The sequence below is a fragment of the Entelurus aequoreus genome, linkage group LG25 (genome assembly GCF_033978785.1).
Source record: "Entelurus aequoreus isolate RoL-2023_Sb linkage group LG25, RoL_Eaeq_v1.1, whole genome shotgun sequence".
In the NCBI taxonomy this organism is placed as follows: Eukaryota; Metazoa; Chordata; class Actinopteri; order Syngnathiformes; family Syngnathidae; genus Entelurus; species Entelurus aequoreus.
Genome location: NC_084755.1, coordinates 14,910,039 through 14,933,557, shown reverse-complemented (window position 1 = coordinate 14,933,557; position 23,519 = coordinate 14,910,039). Strand labels below are relative to the sequence as shown.

The following is a 23,519-nucleotide window of genomic DNA, read 5'->3' as shown; positions in this document are numbered from 1 at the left end:
AAAAGCTCATACCAGCATTCTTCCCTGCTTGGCACTCAGCATCAAGGGTTGGAATTGGGGGTTAAATCACCAAAAATTATTCCCGGGCACGGCGCCGCTGCTGCCCACTGCTCCCCTCACCTCCCAGGGGGTGATCAAGGGGATGGGTCAAATGCAGAGGACAAATTTCATTACACCTAGTGTGTGTGTGACAATCATTGGTACTTTAACTTAACTTTAACTTTACACATACAAACTGTATCACACAAAAAAGCACATTTAATTAAAAAAAACGTTATTATGGTCTTACCTTTACTTATAAATTAAGTCCATGCGCCGCTGTTGTGCTGGATTAATGCACCCCAGCCGTAGAATGCACCCCCTGACGGGAGTGTTATATCAACTAAAGCCTATTGATTGATTGAGACTTTTATTAGTAGATTGCACAGTGAAGTACATATTCCGTACAATTGACCACTAAATGGTAACACCCGAATACGTTTTTCAACTCGTTTTAGTCGGGGTCCACTTAAATGGATTCATGATACAGATATATACTATCAGATATATACTATCATCATAATACAGTCATCACACAAGATAATCACATTGAATTATTTACATTATTTACAATCCGGGGTGGGGTGGGGGGTAGGTTTGGTTGTTATCATCAGTCATCAACAATTGAGAACAGAGAAATGGATTTTGGAACAGTGTAGGTCTGACTTGGTAGGATATGTACAGCAAGTAGTGGACATAGAGAGACAGAGAGAGAGATCAGAAGGCATACTTAAACTTTCCACGTGCAAGATTGAATCTATTTAAAAAAGTTATTTAATAAGAAGCCAAAAAGTGCAAAAACAATAAAGTTCGTGTTGGAGGAGTTGTGAATGAATGAAATATGAAATCCGTGCTGCAGTCTGCAGGTGTACCTAATGTTGTGGCCCTGCAGTCATTCACAACTCCTCCAACACGAACATTATTGTTTTTGCACTTTTTGGCTTCTTATTAAATAACTTTTTTTAAATAGATTCAATCTTGCACGTGCAAAGTTTAAGTGTGTGCTTTAGTTGATATAACACTCCTGTCAATGGGTGCATTCTACGGCGGGGGTGCATTCTCTACCACCAGGAGGCGGGATTACTGCGAGCCTCAGCCAGTGCGTCTTCGCAGCAGTTTTATGATTGCTCAGCACAAGAAATACATTACACACATACAGTTGTTGACAAAATACACTGTACATTATATACCTCAGCTAACTAAGCTATGGAAATGTATAATATAGTTCATATAGCAATACGGTCTCACTGCACAGCAGGCCAGCAGTTAGCCGAGTCCGGAATCCATGTTGAGGCACAACGCAGTGACGTGCCTCAACTGGCTGCGGATCACCGCACCGTCTCTTCTCAGTATTTGAACGGCAAATGTGAAAATTCAGCGATTTTGAATAAAAATAATCTAAAACTGGTGAAGTTAAATGGAAAATAACTTTATAGTATAATCACTGGATACATATAACAATTTAATGATTTTTTTTTCTTTTTACATTTTTTTTCTTTCCATTTTGGCACGTGAGGCCCCGCCTCACCTGCCTCCACTGACTGCACGTCACTGGTCTGCACAGTTGCTCTGGGACCTTAATTTTTGTTTCACCTGACCACAGAACTTTCCTCCAGAAGGTCTTATGTTTGTCCATGTGGTGTCAGTTGAAACAAAAATTTAGCTGTTTGGCCACAATACCCAGCAATATGTTTGGAGGAAAAGAGGTAAGGCCTTTAATCCCAGGAACGCCATCCCCACCGTCAAGCATGGTGGTGGTAGTGTTATGCTCTGGGCCTGTTTGGCTGCCAATGGAACTGGTGCTTTAAATGGGACAATGAAAAATAAGGATTACCTCCAAATTCTTCAGGACAACCTAAAATCATCAGCCCGGAGGTTGGGTCTTGGGCGCAGTTGGGTGTTCCAACAGGACAATGACCCCAAACACACGTCAAAAGTGGTAAAGGAATGGCTAAATCAGGCTAGAATTAAGGTTTTAGAATGGCCTTCCCAAAGTCCTGATTTAAACGTGTGGACAATGCTGAAGAAACAAGTCCATGTCGGGAAACCAACAAATTTAGCTGAACTGCACCAATTTTGTCAAGAGGAGTGGTCAAAAATTCAACCAGAAGCTTGTGGATGGCTACCAAAAGCGCCTTATTGTAGTGAAACTTGCCAAGGGACATGTAACCAACTATTAACATTGCTGTATGTATACTTTTGAGCCAGCAGATTTGGTCACATTTTCAGTAGACCCGTAATGAATTCAAAAAAGAACCAAACTTCATGAATCTTTTTTGTGACCAACAAGTAGGTGCTCCAATCACTTTATCACAAAAAAATAAGAGTTGTAGAAATTATTTGAAACTCAAGACAGCCATGACATTGTTCTTTACAACTTTTGAGTATGACTGTATATGTATGTATATATATATATATATATATATATATATATATATATATATATATATATATATATATATATATATATATATATATATATATATATATATATATATATATATATATATATATATATATATATACACATTTATATATGTATATATATATATATATATATGTATATATATATGTATATATATATATGTATATGTATATGTCTTAATTAGATTATCCAAAAAATAGTGCTCGATACCGTGGTAGAGCGTAATATGTATGTGTGGGAAAAAATCACAAGACTATTTCATCTCTACAGGCCTGTTTCATGAGGGATTTCCTCAATCCTCAGGAGATTTTAATGGAAGCATTCACATACCATGGTTTATATAGGGCACAGAGCGGGTGGGTACAGGCAGGCGTGGGGGCGTGGTGATTGACTCATGTGTTACCTAGGAGGTGTTTCCTTCTGTGACGGCATGCTGATACAATTTCGCTGCGCTTGTTGAGGGATGACAACTCTGGGCGGTATATGATAAACAGTTTCTCTTTTAAGCATAGGTTGCATCTTTTGTTACCACTGTTGTAAGGTGTGCTGGATGCAAGAATTTGCCATGTTATTGAGTATTCAACATTATTGTCTTTGAGATTCCAAATGTGTTTGCTGAGTTCTGTAGTGTTCCGGAGTCTTTTGCATCTGAAAGAAGCCTTGTGATTGTTCCATCTGGTTTTGAATTCTCCCTCAGTTAATCCTACGTATGTGTCGGATGTGTTAATGTCCTTGCGTATTACCTTTGCTTGGTAAACAACTGATGATTGTAAGCACCCCCCGTTGAGAGGGCAATCAGGTTTCTTGCGGCAGTTACAGCTTTTGTCGGTTTTGGAGTCGTTCTGCCTGGTGGTGGGCGGCTCCTTTTCAATTGCTTTATTGTGGTTTGGAATTATTTGCCGCATGTTGTTCATGCAGCTGTAGCTCAATTTAATGTTGTTCTTGTTGAATACTTTTCTTAGGGTGTTGCCTTTGGGGAAGTGTTTGTCGATCAGGGTGAGGAATTTGTGGCCAATATTAGTTGAGACGTTTTTGCTGTATGGGGGGTTGTACCAGATAATGTTGTTTCGTTTTCTGCTCCTTTTTGGTTGGTTTCCTGGCGTGGGTTCGTAGGTGAGGGTGAAGTTGTATCCGCATTCATCAAGTGCTTTTTGGTACTGGGGGGTTGCTTTGTCGAATTCAGCTTTGCTAGATGACAGCATCGATAGTCTTTTATTAATTCCGGTAGGTATTCTTTTCGTGGTGGTGGGTGGGTGGTTGCTGTCATGGTGCACGTATTGGAGTGTTGTGTTGGGTTTCGTGAATGGTCGGTAGCTGTTATTCCTCAGGTTGAAAGTGACGTCGAGGAAGTTGACGGTTTGCTTGTTGGCTTCAACTGTGATCCGTAGACCGTTCTCTTTGAAGATTTGGCATATACGCTTCTTGGTATTCTCGCTGCTCCTTGGCGAGGCGCGACACACTGCCAGTCCGTCATCACGGTAAATACCAAGGTTCAGTTTGAGGCTAGCGAGCTGGGAGAGGAGGAAACTCCCAACAAGTTCGCACGTTTCTGCTCCGTCGAAACTCCCCATAGTGACGTCGAATGTTGAATTGTTCTTTTTTTGCCATGGTGTACCGTTGCGGAAGAGTATGAAGTTCTTTGCGTGGATGATGATGTTTCTTTCGTTACCTGTGATTGAGTCGTAGTCCGAGGCAAAGTCTAGTGCTTTGGTCAGTAGGTCTTGCGTGATGGAAGGGTAAAATTCTTCGACATCGAAGGAGATGAAGTTGTGCTGTTGTTTGTCTTGGATGTTGCTGAACCATTTGATTACTGCTGCTGTATTTCTCCATTGGTTGAGTGGTGTTTTGTCTGTAATTTTTGTGTTGATTCTGTCCAGGATTGTTCTGCTGATTTTTCCTATTTCGGATTTAGTTGGGTTTATTAGTCGGCATGATGGGTTATTTGCGAAGTTGGGTTTGTGGTCCTTCAATGTGATGAAGGCTTCCTTGTTGGCTGTAGCGTCCACCCTGTCCTCGATGTCCAGTTCAGCCGCGATCCGTTTGTTTTCCAGGTGGATGTTCTGTAAAGTGTTGGGTTGTGCTTTTTTGTATGATTTGGTGATGCTTCTGTCCAGTAAAGTGTTATGTTCTTGTATGTTCATTCTGTAGAAATTTGTGGTTTTGTCGGCAGATATGATGAGGTTGCTTACTTTCTTGATGCGCTCCGTGTCATTTTTCAGCTTGGTGAGCGGCAAATAATTTCAAACCACAATAAAGCAATTGAAAAGGAGCCGCCCACCACCAGGCAGAACGACTCCAAAACCGACAAAAGCTGTAACTGCCGCAAGAAACCTGATTGCCCTCTCAACGGGGGGTGCTTACAATCATCAGTTGTTTACCAAGCAAAGGTAATACGCAAGGACATTAACACATCCGACACATACGTAGGATTAACTGAGGGAGAATTCAAAACCAGATGGAACAATCACAAGGCTTCTTTCAGATGCAAAAGACTCCGGAACACTACAGAACTCAGCAAACACATTTGGAATCTCAAAGACAATAATGTTGAATACTCAATAACATGGCAAATTCTTGCATCCAGCACACCTTACAACAGTGGTAACAAAAGATGCAACCTATGCTTAAAAGAGAAACTGTTTATCATATACCGCCCAGAGTTGTCATCCCTCAACAAGCGCAGCGAAATTGTATCAGCATGCCGTCACAGAAGGAAACACCTCCTAGGTAACACATGAGTCAATCACCACGCCCCCACGCCTGCCTGTACCCACCCGCTCTGTGCCCTATATAAACCATGGTATGTGAATGCTTCCATTAAAATCTCCTGAGGATTGAGGAAATCCCTCATGAAACAGGCCTGTAGAGATGAAATAGTCTTGTGATTTTTTCCCACACATACATATGTATATGTATATATATATGTGTATATATCAGTGATGTGCGGTGAGGTTCATGACTGGTGAGGCACTGACTTCATCACAGTCAAATTTACAAACATATGAACCCTAAAGAGTATCTTATTCACCATTTGATTGGCAGCAATTAACGGGTTATGTTTAAAAGCTCATACCAGCATTCTTCCCTGCTTGGCACTCAGCATCACGGGTTGGAATTGGGGGTTAAATCACCAAAAATTATTCCCGGGCGTGGCGCCGCTGCTGCCCACTGCTCCCCTCACCTCCCAGGGGGTGATCAAGGGATGGGTCAAATGCAGAGGACAGATTTCACCACACCTAGTGTGTGTGTGCCAATCATTGGTACTTTAACTTAACTTTAACTTTACACATACAAACTGTAGCACACAAAAAAGTACATTTAATAAAGAAAACGTTATTATGGTCTTACCTTTACTTATAAGTGCGGGAACAGTGGTGTTCGTGTTGGAGGAGTTGTGAATGAATGAAATATGAAATCCGTGCTGCAGTCTGCAGGTGTACCTAATGTTGTGTCCCTGCGGTCGTTCACGGCTCCTCCGGCGCGAGCATTGTTGTTTTTGCACTTTTTGGCTTCTTGTTAAGTGACTTTTTTTGGGTGGATTCGGTCTTGCACGTGGAGGGTTTGGGTGTGGGCTTTGGTTGGTGTGGCGTTCCCGTCAGGGGTGCATTCTGCGGCTGGAGTGTTAACCGGCACAAGGAGGCGGGGTTACTGCGAGCCTCACACAGTGTGTCTTCGCAGCAGTTTTATGATTGCTCAGCACAAGAAATTCTTTACACACATACAGTTGTTGACAAAATACACTGTACATTATATACCTCAGCTAACTAAACTATGGAAATGTATAATATAATTCATATAGCAATACGGTCTCACTGCACAGCAGGCCAGCAGTTAGCCGAGTCATTGCGCACAATCCATGTTGAGGCACAACTGAGTGACGTGCCTCAACTGACTGCTGATCACCGCACCGTCTCTTCTCAGTATTTGAACGGCAAATGTGAAAATAACAATAATCTAAAACTGGTGAAGTTAAATGGAAAATAACTAGTATAATCACTGGATACATATAACAATTTAATTAATTTTTTTTTCTTTTTACATTTTTTTTCTTTCCATGACGGCAGGTGAGGCGGTGCCTCCCCTGCCTCTAGTGACTGCACGTCACTGATACATACAAAAGTTATTTTCCATTTAACTTCACCAGTTTTAGATTATTTTTATTTTTATTTTCACATTTGCCGTTCAAATACTGAGAAGAGACGGTGCGGTGATCAGCAGCCAGTTGAGGCACGTCACTGATTTGTGCCTCAACGTGCACAATGACTCGGCTAACTGCTGAGCTGCTGTGCAGTGAGACTGTATTGCTATATGAATTATATCAGCTAACTAAACTATGGCATAGTTTAGTTAGCTGAGGTATATAATGTACAGTGTATTTTGTCAAAAACTGTATGTGTGTAACGTATTTCTTGTGCTGAGCATTCATAAATCTGCTGCAAAAGACGTACTGGTTGAGGCTCGCAGTAATCCGGCCTCCTGGTGGTAGAGGGCGGTAGTGATCCCAGAGATCATTCCTCGGCCGTAGAAGAAAGAAAAAAAAAGTTTGCAAGTCAATTAGTGCAGCGATTGTTTATTTCCTCTCGCCTGGACTTTTATTAAAAACATGGAGGATTACATATGTAAAATAAAACCATTTTCTAAACTGGACTTTCAATCGAAGCAGGAGGTAATAATTAAAGGTAGACCAACGCCGGAGCTAAAAGGTTTGCTTTTGACTGCGGGATAGAAGACCTGTTCTTTTCAAACGGCGTGGTACATACGCAAAGTCTGGCTGTGTGGATGTCCAGCAAGAAAGGTAAGACCATAATAATGTTTTTTTTATTAAATGTGCTTTTTTGTGTGCTACAGTTGTGTAAATAATGCTGGTATGAGCTTTTAAACACAACCCGTTAACTGCTGCCAATCACATGGTGAATAAGATACTATTTAGGGTTCATGTGTTTGTAAATCTGACTGTGATGATGCAGTACCTCACCAGACATTAACCTCACCGCAGGCCTCTGGTATGTATATATGCATGTATATATATATATATATGTATATATATATATATATATATATATATATATATATATATATACATATATATATATATATGTATATATATATATATATATATATGCAGTGTTGGGTTAGTTACTGAAAACCAGTAACTAGTTACAATTACTAGTTACTTTATTTCAAAAGTAACTCAGTTACTAACTCAGTTACTTACACCAAAAAGTAATGCGTTACTGTGAAAAGTAACTATTTAGTTACTTATCCCCCCCCCCCTTTTTTTTTTTTTTTAAGGCTCCCATTAATGCCCTTTTAGCCTTCATTTCAGTACTGTTATTGCACTGGAGAATAATACAATCTGTTGATCAACTTGACATGCATTTGCATCACTGAACTCAGAAAGCAATGTGGTCTACATACAACACACAAAGACGAAGATATGTTTCAAAGGGCCAATTTATTTCAGGCCAGAAAAAATTGACAAAACTATTTTAAATAGCTGCAACATAATGGCACTTTAACTTTAACTCTAAGTAGATAGGATCTTTGATCCAAGACACAACTTACATTTAACTAAAATTTTATTTTCTTTGTGCTCGACAAAAGAAAAGTATTGAGAATGTCTCCATGTTAAAAAATTTGACTTCTGGCTTCGCCATGATGTCTTGTTAGTTGTTATGAGAGTAGCGTATGTGTGTGTGTGTGTGTGGCCCTTTAAGATATGACAGCATGAGAGGTGAGTGACGTCAGTGAGTGAGTGGGCGAGAGAGGTGAGGGAGCGGCGACAGTGAGTGCGTGTAGGTGCTCTAGCTTGGTGGATGGCTGCGTGCAATAAAGTCACAAAGTTGCAACAAACCGCCGGGCTCGTCATTCACCCTCAGCTGTAAAGACCCTCTTCCGGGTAAAGTGAAGGTTGTTAGACCCGAAGTACGGCTCTGGAGGAACGTTTCCCCTGCGGGGAGGCGTGCTTTCTGTGGGTGGGGGAAAGCACGCCTCTTCTTTTCCACCGGAGCGCTCCAATAAAACACACTCAGATCTTCAGTTTCTAGCCGATACTACATACAAATAACGTAAAATAACGCAGTAACGCATCATGCAGTAATGGTAACTGAGTTACTGTATATGAAAAAATAACGCGTTAGATTACTAGTTACCGCCGAAACTAACGGCGTTACAGTAACGCGTTACTTAGTAACGCGTTAGTCCCAACACTGTATGTATGTATATTAGGGGTGTAACGGTACGTGTATTTGTATCGAACGGTTTCGGTACGGGGGTTCCGGTTCGGAGGTATACCGAACGAGTTTCCACGCGGACATATTAAGTAGCGTAACGCATGTTGTGTAAACAATGCACACCGAGGCACAACACACGGCATGCTAACAGCTAACGGGCTATGATAGACTGACCATACGTCCTCTTTTCACCGGACATGTCCTCTTTGGGGAGCTGTCAGGGCGGAGTTTCTTAAATGCCTCAAATGTCCGGCATTTTGAGTTAGGGTTGCGTGTATTTTCAATGTACGTTCAGGGTTAAGAAGGGGTTGAAAACAAAACAAATTGTGCGCCCAGCAGCATTCGTGAGGGAGGGGCGGAGACAGGCTCTGCTTTTTATCCATAGATTTATCAGATTACATTTTTTATTATCTATAGCAGGGGTGTCAAAAATGTGTCCCGGAGGCCATTTCCGGCCCACAGCCAATGTTTTAAAGGCCCACAGCACATTCTAAAAATACTATTAAAATAAAGAAAAACATAACAAAAGTCATGATTGGGTATAAAATCAGCTTCCATGAAATGCTCAGTCATTCACAAACGAGGATGGGGCAAGGGTCACCACTTAGTGAACAAATGCGTGAGCAAATTGTTTAAGAACAACATTTCTCAACCAGATATTACAAGGAATTTTGGGATTTCACCATCTACGGTTCGTAATATCATCAAAAGGTCCAGAGAATCTGGAGAAATCACTACACGTAAGCGTAATAAACAATGAATGCCTGTGACCTTCGATCCCTCAGGTGGTACTGCATCCAAAACCGACAGTGTGTAAAGGATATCGACACATGGGCTCAGGAACACTTCAGAAAACCACTGTCAGTAACTACTGTTTGTCGCTACATCTGTAAGTGCAAGTTAAAACTCTACTATGCAAAGCGAAAGCCATTTATCAACAACACCCAGAAACGCCGCCGGCTTCGTGGGCCCGAGCTCATCTAAGATGTACTGATGCAAAGTCTTCTGTGGTCTGACGAGTCCACATTTTAAATTGTTTTTGGAAACTGTTGACGTCGTGTCCTCCGGACCAAAGAGGAAAAGGACCATCCGGATTGTTATGAGCAAGAATGGGAAATAATTCCACTTCAAAAATGTGTCTCCTCAGTTCCCAAAGGTTTACTGATTGTTGTTAAAAGGTAAGGCCATGTAACACAGTGGTAAAAATGGCCCTGTGACAACTTTTTTGCAATGTGTTGCTGCCATTAAATTCTAAGTTAATGATTATTTTAAAAAAAAAATAAGTTTCTCAGTGTGAACATTAAATATCTTGTCTATGCAGTCTATTCAATTAAATATACGTTGAAAAGGATTTGCAAATCATGGTATTCGGTTTTTATTTACCATTTACACAATGTGCCAACTTCACTGCTTTTGGGTTTTGTAAGAAGAATCGTAAGACAAATATATATTATTGATAACAAAAGTCTGAAGCTGGGTCCAGTTACAGACGCGTAACCCTAATCGGAGAGCCGACTGCACATGTGTCGGAGGTGAGAGACTGTCGATGGAGATGTAGCGTCACACCTTTGACTTTATTATGCATGTGCATTCCCATATCAAATCACCCCCGTAATGGAATACACCTTTTAATGCACCTTCTCGTTCCCAGACAAGTTTGAACATGCCTCTTCCTTTACCTGTGATACCGGCAGGTTGGGACCGCTCGCTCAGCCTATCAGGAGGAATTGGAGTGTTTGTCCGCGGTGAGCAGCTACTGTGACGTCCGCGCAGGCTGGCCGGGTCATGAGGAGAACTCTTTGTGCGTCCTGAGTCCGAACTGCCAGCTGTACCTTTGTGACGCCGACTGCAGCACTGACAGGTTTTTATTACAATTGTTCATTTTTATATGTTATAATGTCCTATATTTGTGGGTTTTATATAATAATTATTTTGTTCATTCGTTGTGATATGTTCACAATAATAAATAATGTAAGTAGTAATGTAAATATTTAATACACTAATTAGGGTTCCATTGTTGTCTGTAAGTTTTGATAAGTAGCTTTAGGACAAATTTTTAGGGTTTTGCTCTGCATGCTATACAAGAATAACTTAAGTGAAGGTTCACAAAATACTGGTAACATTTTCAATATATACAGGAATTACCATGAATCAAGTGGAAAGGTACACAAATGTACTTTAGTCCAAAACAGAAGCCGAAATGTTTACTTAAAGTGGAAAAGCAAGTTGACTTTATATGATTGTTTGTATCAAAGCAGTGTTTCTTAACCATAGGGCCCATTGTTGGGCCGCCAAAAAATATCTGTTTCATGGGCCACAGCGGTGCTCAGTTGTAACACACTTTGTCACCACTTGTGGCAGTAATGACAATATCAAACAAATCATATAAAAGTTTCTTGAGCGCAAAAAATATGACTCAGGTGGTGAAGCTGTATTTTTATTTGCACTTTAATTCTATTGGCAGTTTAAGAAACATCAAATTTACTCTAAAATGTAGTTATATAATATATTTAGTTTTATTTTATCCATCCATCCATCCATTTTCTACCGCTTATTCCCTTTGGGGTCGCGGGGGGTGCTGGAGCCTATCTCAGCTACAATCGGGCGGAAGGCGGGGTACACCCTGGACAAGTCGCCACCTCATCACAGGCACGACACAGATAGACAGACAACATTCACACTCACATTCACTCACTAGGGCCAATTTAGTGTTGCCAATCAACCTATCCCCAGGTGCATGTCTTTGGAGGTGGGAGGAAGCCGGAGTACCCGGAGGGAACCCACGCAGTCACGGGGAGAACATGCAAACTCCACACAGAAAGATCCCGAGCCCGGGATTGAACTCACGACTACTCAGGACCTTCGTATTGTGAGGCATATAATTTGTATTTATTTTAGCACTGTGATTATTGAATAGGATTACAATCAAGAGTAAGATTACTAATTCAGTGTTAATATTTGAGTGGGCCCTGGACTACTCTGTAGTGGGAAAGTTGGGCCCCAAAGTCAAAAAGATTAAGAAACCCTAATTTTTAAAGCACTGTCTTAACCATAGGGTGAGCGCCCCCTACAGGGCCGCCAAAAATATATTTCTCAGCTGTGGTACGTATGGGCCGCAGCGGTACTCAGATGTATTACACGTTTCCACCACTTGTGGCAGTAATGACAATATCAAACAAACAGAAGAAGACTGGAGCTAAAATCATAGAAACGTTTCTAAAGCGCAAAAATGATAACTAAAGTGGTGAAATTGTATTTTTATTTGCACTTTAATTCTATAGACAGTTTACTTAAGAAACATATTCATTAATAATATTGTTCATATTTAGCAAAACAATCATATGTAAATACATTTTTATACTTATTTTTCTAATCAGCCTGAACTAAGCCTTAGTTTATGTGTTAAATAAATAGATATATTTATTGAATATGATTAAAATCAAGAGTAAGATTTCTTAATTCAGAGTAAATATTTGAGTGGGCTCCGGGCCCTTCTGTAGTGGAAAAGTTGGACCCTCAGGTCAAAAAGGTTAAGAACCCCTGCATTAAACCATATCCAATTGTATTTACAATCTGCAAAGTAAGTGAAAACTCTGTTAAAACATCACAAAATGCCACTAATTCAGTCAGCCATTTCGAATATTCCACTCCGAACACCATCGGCAATTTCCGTAGATTGACGTCACTGTAGTAACACTTCTGCACTCTGACCATATTATTAGGTCAGTCATACTGGAAATACACAAACATTGTAAAGAGATGTGCTATCATTCACAATCCTTTTGTAAGACAAGAACACATTTTTTTATGCATTCTAAATGGTAAATAAATATCTAACAATTGAGTCAACAGATGGAGGTTCCTCTCAATATACTCTCTAAAAACATCCAGAAAGCGCCAACAATACTCCATTTACATGTCGTGACCTGAAAATGAACCAAATATGAGTGATATTGTTATTGTCAGCGCTTACGCAGACGGACTATTTTAGGGGCGTATTGATAGCAATGAGCTAGTGCTAGCTTACGCTGCAATTGTTGACACACTTGGCTGCTTCTGTTTGGTCTCAAACTTGCTAAAAGTAAATTTTAGATCATAATTCATGCATCTCTCACCTGCTAGTAGACAAATGTGGCTATGGACCGACAGTCTGGTCCACTTTCACGTCCCCTGAAGTGGCGAAAAAGATGCTATTTATGGCAACTTTATTTTAACCCTTCATGAGGATTGTGTCATGATCTGTGGTCTAGATCATGTTTTGTTTAGTTACGTTCTGTTAGTTTTGGACTTCTTTAGTTCCCGTTTGCGCTTCCTTGTTTGTTTTGTCACCATGGCGACTCATTGTGTTCACCTGTCTCTGATTAGTGCTTGCCCGCTCACCTGCTTCCCGAGCACTAATCAGAGGCATTATTTAAGCTTGTCTTTGCTAGTCAGTCGGCCTGGCTTCATTGTTTGTGTCACACCTGTTCCAAGTAAGTTTTCTTGTTCCATGCCATAGCTTCTGCCAAAGACTATAAAAATGGGACCCATTACCTCCCTGCTTGGCACTCAGCATCAAGGGTTGGAATTGGGGGTTAAATCACCAAAAATGATTCCCGGGCGCGGCACCACTGCTGCCCACTGCTCCCCTCACCTCCCAGGGGGTGAACAAGGGGATGGGTCAAATGCAGAGGACAAATTTCACCACACCTAGTGTGTGTGTGACAATCATTGGTACTTTAACTTTAACTTTAACTTCTGTTAATTCTTAGCTTCACATGTTTGTAGGCACGCCTGCCTTTTTTGTTCTGTGCCTGTGTTTTGCTAGTTGGGTGATTTATGCCTAATAAATCAAATCCTACCTTTACGCCTTCGTCCGGAGCCGTCCTTTTTGCATCTTGGGAGAACAACCGCGCAGCAAGCTGTGACCCGATCGTGACAGAATGAAGCCAGCTATCCGTTCTTCCGCAAGGGACCACGAGGTGATGGAGACGTGCCGGCGAAGATGGAAGCCAGCCAGAAAGGCTTCGCCTCGCTCTCAGAACGCGTCATTTCCCCAAACTCCTCCTCCGGACAGCAGCACGCCTCAAGCAGCCAACTCTTTCCCTCAGTTGTTTGGTAATCCCGTGTCTCATTTTGCCCAACAATTTTTAGATTGGGCTGCAAGCCAAATGAACTCTGGCAACAACTTCACTCCATCCACTTTAGATGACGTCACTCCGCCCACTTCCGAGGACATCACTGAACCGGCGCGCGGCGATGACATCACTCTGCCGGCGTCTTCAAGGGAAGTCAGGGATCAGAATTTTTTTTTTTGCCTTCTGTCTCCCTTGGTCAGCCACCTCCTAAAGACTTTATGCCAAAAATAAAGCATTATCAGAACATTTTGTTGAACATTAGGTCTATTCAATCCCAGTCACCTGATTTTCGGACTCCGCCCCTAAGGACTCTAGCCCCGCCCACGACACAGACTTTTTTCTCCTGTCCTCCCACACAATCTCAGATGGGCGGGGGGGGGGGGGGGGGACTTTCTGGACAATTTAGAGGGGAGGATTCTGCCCCTATCCTGACCTCCCTCCACCTACCCCGAAAAACGATTTCAGACCGCGAGGAGCGCGTCTGGTATCCGCCCCTTGAGGGGGGGGCTAGGGCCGGGAGCTGTGCTGGTGGGGTGGCTCAGCTGCGCCCAGCCAGGCAGCAATCTCCAGCCCGGCCGCCACCACCAGTCTTTCGGCCTGCCAAGCCGCAACCTCCGGCCCGGCCACCACCACCGGTCTTTCGGCCTGCCAAGCCGCAACCCCCAGCTAGGCCACCTCCGCCAAAGCCACGGCTAGCACCAGTACCTGCACCACGACAAGTACCAGTACCTGCACCACGACAAGTACCAGTACCTGCACCACGACAAGTGCCAGTCCCTGCACCACAACAAGTGCCAGTCCCTGCTCCACGACAAGTGCCAGTCCCTGCTCCACGACAAGTGCCAGTACCTGCTCCACGATAAGTGCCAGTACCTGCTCCACAACAAGGACCAGTCGCAGCTCCACGCCGCCAAGACCCAAGCCAAGCTTCGCCGCCTGCTGCACCCACGCCTGCTTCGTCTGCTGCACCCGCGCCTGCTTCGTCGTCTGCTGCACCCGCGCCTGCTTCGTCTGCTGCTGCTTCCACGCCTGACTCGTCTGCTGCTGCTTCCACGCCTGACTCCTCGTCTGCTTCCACGCCTGACTCCTCGTCTGCTTCCACGCCTGACTCCTCGTCTGCTTCCACGCCTGCCTCGTCCGCTGCTCCCAAGCCTGCCACGACGACGACGCCGAGGCGCCCACCTCCCCATCGACCACGGATGTGGCGGCTCCCTGGTCGTCCGCCTCGCCAAGTGCACCCACCTCCCCGTCGGCCATGAATGTGGCCGTTCCCGGGTCGCCCGCCTCGCCTGCTGCAGTGGCGTTCCACTCAGCGCCGCCACATGACTTGTCCTCGGTGGATTCGGGGACACTTGGCCTGGCGACCCACCGCCAAGTCCTACCTCCGCCATCCCGTGACTTTTGACCCTGCTTGGTTTTTGTCTTTTTTTTTTGGACATCTGGGATCTGTCCTTAAAGGGGGGGGATCTGTCATGATCTGTGGTCTAGATCATGTTTTGTTTAGTTATGTTCTGTTAGTTTTGGACTTCTTTAGTTCCCGTTTGCGCTTCCTTGTTTGTTTTGTCACCATGGCGACTCATTGTGTTCACCTGTCTCTGATTAGTGCTCGCCCGCTCACCAGCTTCCCGAGCACTAATCAGAGGCATTATTTAAGCTTGTCTTTGCTAGTCAGTCGGCCTGGCTTCATTGTTTGTGTTACACCTGTTCCAAGTAAGTTTTCTTGTTCCATGCCATAGCTTCTGTTAATTCTTAGCTTCATGTGTTTCTTAGCCTCACTAAGTCTGCTTGATTAGCATTGTTGTTGATGGGGAAGGGATTTGTGGTTCCTCCTCTGGTCTGCAGTATTATCTCTCAAAATGGCTCAGGAATCTCCATGAGATTGATACTATTTCATATTTGCCAACCTTGAGACCTCCAATATCGGGAGGTGGTTGGGGGCGTGTTTATTTACAGCTAGAATTCACCAACTCGAGTATTTCATATATATATATATATATATATATATATATATATATTTATTTTATTTATTTATAGGGACGGCGTGGCGAAGTTGGTAGAGTGGCCGGGCCAGCAATCGGAGGGTTGCTGGTTACTGGGGTTCAATCCCCACCTTCTACCATCCTAGTCACGTCCGTTGTGTCCTTGGGCAAGACACTTCACCCTTGCTCCTGATGGCTGCTGGTTAGCGCCTTGCATGGCAGCTCCCGCCATCAGTGTGTGAATGTGTGTGTGAATGGGTGAATGTGGAAATACTGTCAAAGCGCTTTGAGTACCTTGAAGGTAGAAAAGCGCTATACAAGTATAACCCATTTATCATTTATCATTTATTTACATAGAAGAAAAAAAAATACTTGAATTTCAGTGTTCCGGTGGCTAGCCATTAGATGGCAGTATTGTCCTGTTTAACTTCTCCGTTCATGGTGAGTATATAATTTTGGCCGCCATGTCTGTAATTTCCTCGTTCTTCTGCTTCGTCTCCTTGTTGTGTGCGCAGTTGTGCACTCTATAAAAGCCCTAGATGTTATGATGTCTTTGGGCAGGCAAGCTGTTTATATTCTGGGAAAGTGGACGTGAGAACAGGCTGTCCCCATTCAGTCTCAGGTCCGCATTGAGCTGGGGGGGGGCGTGGCCTCCAGCTCCGGCTGAATACCGGGAGTTTGTCGGGAGAAAATCTCTGCCGGGAGGTTGTCGGGAGAGGCGCTGAATACCGGGATTCTCCCGCTAAATACGGGAGGGTTGGCAAGTATGTACTATTTTGATCATATCTATTTATTCGCAAACTTTGTAAGTCTTTTTGTGTCATAAATCAAATATATATGATAATAGCTTCAATAAAGAGGCAACTTGTTTTTCCACACTACTGCTACTATCTTGGTTAAAGCAACCAGTGTCAAAGTTTGTTGGTGACGAACCCCAAGGTGCAGAGATGATGGCAGGCATTATGCGAGAAAACATGATTTAATTAAAATACTATGGCAAAAAACAAACAAAAGGGTACAAACAAAAGGCGCGCACAAGGCGGAGAACAAACTTGGCTATGAACTAAAATAGCACAAAGGCTAACTGTCGACAGACAAAAACACTTACTGTGACACAAAGGAACTAGGACTAGAGCGGAGTGAACAAAAGTAGACAGAGCTACAACGAAGTATCGTGACAGGTAGTAGTGACATTGACCAGTAGACACTACACTAATCCAGCAGTGACTGGAGGGCAGGACAGGTTTAAATAGCAGCTGGCTGACTGGCACCAGGTGTGGCCAGGCGCCAATCAGCCACAGCTGAGGGGACAAAACACTCAGGGAGATAATCAGGAAATAACCAGAATAAGAGTGCTGACAGGAACTAAAGACAGGAAACTAAGACAAACGCAGAGGAAAACTAAAACTTGACCAAACTGTCCGGGACAACCCTGACAGTAGCCCCCCTTCCCATAACGGATACCAGACGTATAAGAAAATCCCCCCCACCCAAAATAAAAAAAACAGTCCAAAGTCAAGGGAGGGTGGAGGGAGGACAAGGAGGTGGGCCGCCAGGCCAAGTGTCCCCGCAACCAGCGGGGAAGAGTCAGGTGGCGACGGCGAGTTGAACGCCGCCGCAATTGGCGAGGCGGCTCGACCGCCGGCGTGGGAGGACCCACCGGAGACGATGGTGGCGGCGCCCTCTGCTGGCCCACCGGAGACGATGGTGGCGGCGCCCTCTGCTGGCCCACCGGAGACGATGGTGGCGGCGCCCTCTGCTGGCCCACCGGGAAGGATGGTGGCGGCGCCCTCTGCTGCTGGCCCACCGGAGTGCATGGTGGTGGAGACCCCTGCTGGTCCACCGGAGTGCATGGTGGTGGAGACCCCTGCTGGTCCACCGGAGTGCATGGTGGTGGAGACCCCTGCTGGTCCACCGGAGAGGGTGGTGGAGACCCCTGCTGGTCCACCGAGAGGGTGGTGGAGACCCCTGCTGGCCCACCGGAGAGGGTGGTGGAGACCCCTGCTGGTCCACCGGAGAGGATGGTGGAGACCCCTGCTGGCCCACCGGAGAGGGTGGTGGCGTCTGCTGGTCCACCGGAGAGGATGGCGCCGTCTGTTGCAGACCCTTCGGAGATGATGGCGCCATCTCTTGCAGACCCACTGGGGTGAGTAGCTGTGCCTCCCCAGCTGCACAGCTACTCATAACCCCCCCCCAAGGGACGGATCCCAGATAGGCCCACAGACGACAGGGGTGGGTGGGAGAGGGCTTGAAAAGCGGCCGAACTTTTCTTTAAATTAGCCATTAGTTCTAAACCCTTGTTAAGCCTCTCTGCCATGGACATCTATGCGAGGTTTGTGTTAGGCTGGATTATTGTGGTGTCTACTGGTCAATGTCACTACTACCTGTCACGATACTTCGTTGTAGCTCTGTCTACTTTTGTTCACTCCGATCTAGTCCTACTTCCTTCGTGTCACAGTAAGTGTTTTTGTTTGTCGACAGTTAGCCTTTGTGCTATTTTAGTTCATAGCCAAGTTTGTTCTCCGCCTTGTGCGCGCCTTTTGTTTGTACCCTTTTGTTTGTTTTTTGCCATAGTATTTTAATTAAATCATGTTTTCTCGCATAATGCCTGCCATCATCTCTGCACCTTGGGGTTCGTCACCAACAAACTTTGACACATAGTAATGTAAAGTCAGTTTAATTTCCTTCCCCTCGCATTCATTATTATGTATTCATCCTTCTTGTGGATGGTTAGGAAGATGAACTATGCAAAAATAAGTCTTTTTTAAAACGGACTCATAAAGAGAGTTTGGCCAACTCAATTTCAGGCGATCTTCGCAATGACCTGTCAAAAAGCACACAGGTGATTACAGTGCGCCATGTTTGTTACTTTGTTCTCCACCCGTGGGAATTGTGGAAAGCTTTTACATCGCTTTCCATGCAAGCCGGAAAGAAGAAAAGTATGGGGAAAAAAATGTTTGATTGCAGCATCTTATGTCAGGTAAACATAGGACACAGAGAAGCCAATACAATTAATAAACTTAGGAGGTGGTTTGACAGAAACAGACTATCTTTGAATCTCAGTAAAAGTCAAATAATGTTATTTGCTAACAGCCAAAGAGAAAGCCAAACAAATACAAATAGACGGACATTGAAAGATTAAAAGAAACCACATTGTGGGTGTAATAAAAGAGGAGAAAATGAACAATATACAACATAAAGTGGCAAGAAATGTGTCAATAATGAATAAAGCAAAATATATTCTGGGCCAAAAAACACTCCATATTCTCTACTGCTCGCCAGTGTTACCATATCTGAGTTATTGTGCAGAAATATGAACAAATTGGTGGAAAATTCACTTAGCATGTTAGAAAAAAGAACGTTATAATAATACATAACGAGTGATACATACAGTGATTACAAACACACCACAGTTGACATTCATCACACAAAAGTCACAATTTCTGGTCCAAAATTCATGAAGATTTTGGCAAAATGAGAAACATGTTATTTTATGGTCGTTCTGTGTATTTTTGTAGGTTTATTGCACCGTCGGGTGCGTGTTAGAGCGCCTGCTGGGCACCAAACACTGCAGGAATGTAGCAGCTGAGTGTCTCAAATACGGCTGCAGAATTATACTTTGACTAAATAAAAGCATGTTTTATTTTACCGTAAGTTTAATCTCCATCATTCAAAATGTTGAATAATTTAAAAATTCCTCATTTGAACTTCATATTGAATACTGCGAGAATTCTATGTCGTCTTTGCAGACCTTGACTGTAAGTCGACTGTAACTTTCTTCTTGTAGGCTTCTATCAAAAAGTTGGAGACAGTGTGTACGTAAATTATTCACACCCTTTTGAATAATTTACTCTTTCTTTCATTGCAGCCATTTGCTAAAATACATTTTTTTTTATTATATTTCTCATTAATGTACATTCAGCACCCCATCTGGACAGAAAAAAAACAGAAATGTAGAATTTTTTGCAAATGTATTAAAAATAAAAACAAAAATCAGTATTCAGACTATTTGCTCAGTACTTTGTTGATGCCAGAAGCTTGGCACACCAATATTTGGGCACTTTCTCAAGCTACATCAGGTTGGATGGGAAGTGTTGGTTTTCTTTCAGGATGTCTCTGTAAATTGCTGCATTCATCTTTCCCTCTATCCTGACTAGTCTCCCAGTTCCTGCCGCTGAAAAGCATCCCCACAGCATGATGCTGCCACCAACATGCTTAACTGTAGGGATTGTATTGGACTGGTTTCCTCCAAACATTCACGCCAAAGACTTCAATCTTTGTCTCATCAGACCAGATAATTTAGTTTCTTATGGTCTGAGAGTCTTTCAGGTGCATTCTGGCTAACTTTTTTATTAAGAAATGGCTTCTGTCTGGCCTGATTGGTGGATTGATGCAGAGATGGTTGTCCTTCTGTAAGGTTCTCCTCTCTCCACAGAGGAATGCTGTAGCTCTGACAGAGTGAAATTTGGGTTCTTGGTCACCTCCCTGACTAGACTAAGATGAATATTGAGCAAAGGGTCTGAATACTTTTTTCTTTCCAGATGTTGTGCTGAGTGTGAATTAATGAGAAATAAAATAAACATTTTTGTTTTGAGAAAATGTCTGCAATGAAACAGAGTTAAAAATATAGAAGTTTTTCGTACCCACTGTATATAGTTACAGTAGATGCTAGCATTGTTACAACATGTCTAATGGTGGCCAAAGACTTTTTATTACCTGCTCCAGGAGGTTATGTAACCCCTGTTTGTCTGTTTGTTAGGTTTGGATGAAACTTTCTCATTACTAGGCTAGCTTCCCTGCCTCCACCCACAGAGACAAAGAGAGCAGATGACTGACAAGAGGGTTCACTCTGTTTCTTTCAATCTGCTACGGATAGTTTGAAAATTAAATGGCCCATTTTGATCACATTTTCAGGAAATGTCATAAAATTGGATCAATGCACCGTCTTGATTCTGGATGTTTTTAGTACTGGGAGGGAGTGTTTTTCTACAGTAGTTACATTCTGTATTTGTTCAGGTGTGCTGCATCCTATCTCTTGGCGATTGGTAAGGGGGACCCATGTTCTAAGGCGCTAGTCCAGACATCAGGGTTGTCCAAACCTTTTGACTTAAGAGCCATATTGGGCTAAAAAAAATTGTCCGACTGCATGCAAAGTAACCATGTGTGCGTGTGTGTGTTTACATATTATAACAATATCATATATATATATATATATATATATATATATATATATATATATATATATATATATATATATATATATATATATATATGTATATATATATGTATATATATATGTATGTATATATATATGTATATATATATGTATATATATATATATGTATATATATATATATGTATATATATATATATATGTATATATATATATATGTATATATATATATATATATGTATATATATATATATGTATATATATATATATATGTATATATATATATATGTATATATATATATATATATGTATATATATATATATATGTATATATATATATGTATATATATATATATGTATATATATATATATGTATATATACGTATATATATATATATATATATATGTATATATATGTATATATATATATATATATATATATATATATATATATGTATATATATGTATATATATATATATATATATATATGTATATATATGTATATATATGTATATATATGTATATATATGTATATATATGTATATATATATATATGTATATATATATATATATATATGTATATATATATATATGTATATATATATATATATATATATATATATATATATATATATATATATATATATATATATATATATATATGTATATATATATATACATATATATATGTATATATATATATAATTGATAATTACTATAATTGGATATTAAGAGCATGTGAAAGTTTGACTCCTACCTTGTTTACTTCCGTGACAACCTCCTTAAAGTTTTGTAATTAATCAGAAATATCAAGCAGCTAAAAGTCAAACAAGGATAAGTGTGGGGAGAGTTTTTCATTTTTCCCATCATGCTTTGTAATGGATTTAAATGGGTGTAATTTCGTTTTTTTATGGTGATGGGACGTTTTTTTTTTTTCATAAAATCTAAAAAGTTCAGTGAGCAGGTTGTGTTATGTGTGACCATGTGTGTTGACTTTTTGTGCTGGTAGGATTTTTTTTTCTGCACCATGACTAGGAAAGGTTTTTTGGATTGGGTCACCCAAGTAAATGCTGGCAAGAACGTACACATCATGGTCCCTGACCTGAGTTTCTCACATTGTCCACATGATGGTGACAATTTGTCAAACATCAGACCCCTAGGTATTTAAATTTCATGTGAAAACACCCAGCACAGTCAGGTTGCTTTATAAACTCGTCCCGTTGTCTCGCAGGCCAAATTGAAGATGCTGCTTTAAAAACTTGACTAACTAAACTAGTTATGATCGCATTTTAAATATTTTTTTCTCTCTACTTTTGTCTTGCCACTATTCCTCCTCTGCAGTAGCTGTCTCGAGCAGAGTGACGACCGAGAGCCGAGGGGCTCCGGCAGTGCAGAGGACGACTATCCCCCCCTGAGAATGACTCGACTTGACCCGCCACCTCACCGACCCACGCCCCGTGCCTGGATGGAGGAGTCCCGGAGCATCGACGGCTTCAGTAAGCGCTCAGGTACGCGTGTGTTGCCTTGGGAGGAGGGGTCATTATTTTGAGATACAATAGTACCTCAACTTCCATGTATTTTGAGATACAATAGTACCTCAACTTCCATGTGATTTGAGATACAATAGTACCTCAAATTCCATGTATTTTGAGAAACAATAGTACCTCAAGTTTCATGTATTTTGAGATACAATAGTACCTCAACTTCCATGTATTTTGAGATACAGTGGTACCTCAACTTCCATGTATTTTGAGATACAGCAGTACCTCAACTTACATGTATTTTCAAATACAGTAGTACCTCAACTTCCATGTGTTATGAGATACAATAGTACCTCAACTTACATGTATTTTAAGATACAATAGTACCTTAACTTTCACGGGTTTTGAGATACAGTTGTACCTCAAGTTCCATGTATTTTGAGATACAATAGTACCTCAATTTCCATGCATTTTGAGTTACAATAATACCTCAACTTCCATGTATTTTGAGATACAGTAGTACCTCAACTTCCATGTATTTTGAGATACAATAGTACCTTAACTTCCACGGGTTTTGAGATACAGTTGTACCTCAAATTCCATGTATTTTGAGATACAATAGTACCTCAACTTCCACGGGTTTTGAGATACAGTTGTACCTCAACTTTCATGTATTTTGAGATACAATAATACCTCAACTTCCATGTATTTTGAGATACAGTAGTACCTCAACTTCCATGTATTTTGAGATACAGTAGTATTTCAACTTCCATGTATTTTGAGATACAGTAGTACCTCAACTTCCATGTGTTTTGAGATACAATAGTACCTCAACTTCCATGTATTTTGAGATACAATAGTAACTCAACTTCAATGAGTTTTGAGATACAGAAGTACCCCAACTTCAATGTGTTTTGAGATACAATAGTACCTCAAATTCTATGTATTTTGATTGATTGGTTGATTGATTGAGACTTATTAGTAGATTGCACAGTGAAGTACATATTCTGTACAGTTGACCACTAAATGGTAACACCCGAATAAGTTTTTCAACTTGTTTAAGTCGGGGTC

General features: G+C 41.7%; 1 protein-coding gene across 1 annotated transcript in view; it reads left to right on the top strand.

Moving 5' to 3' along the window:
- LOC133642986 (uncharacterized) overlaps positions 1–23,519 on the top strand; it is a 53,803-nt gene that overhangs the window by 6,170 nt on the left and 24,114 nt on the right. Inside the window, exons 2-3 of the mRNA XM_062037408.1 lie at positions 10,392–10,558; positions 22,309–22,475. Coding sequence (XP_061893392.1) covers positions 10,392–10,558; positions 22,309–22,475 — 334 coding nt within the window. The remainder of the gene's footprint in view (positions 1–10,391; positions 10,559–22,308; positions 22,476–23,519) is intronic.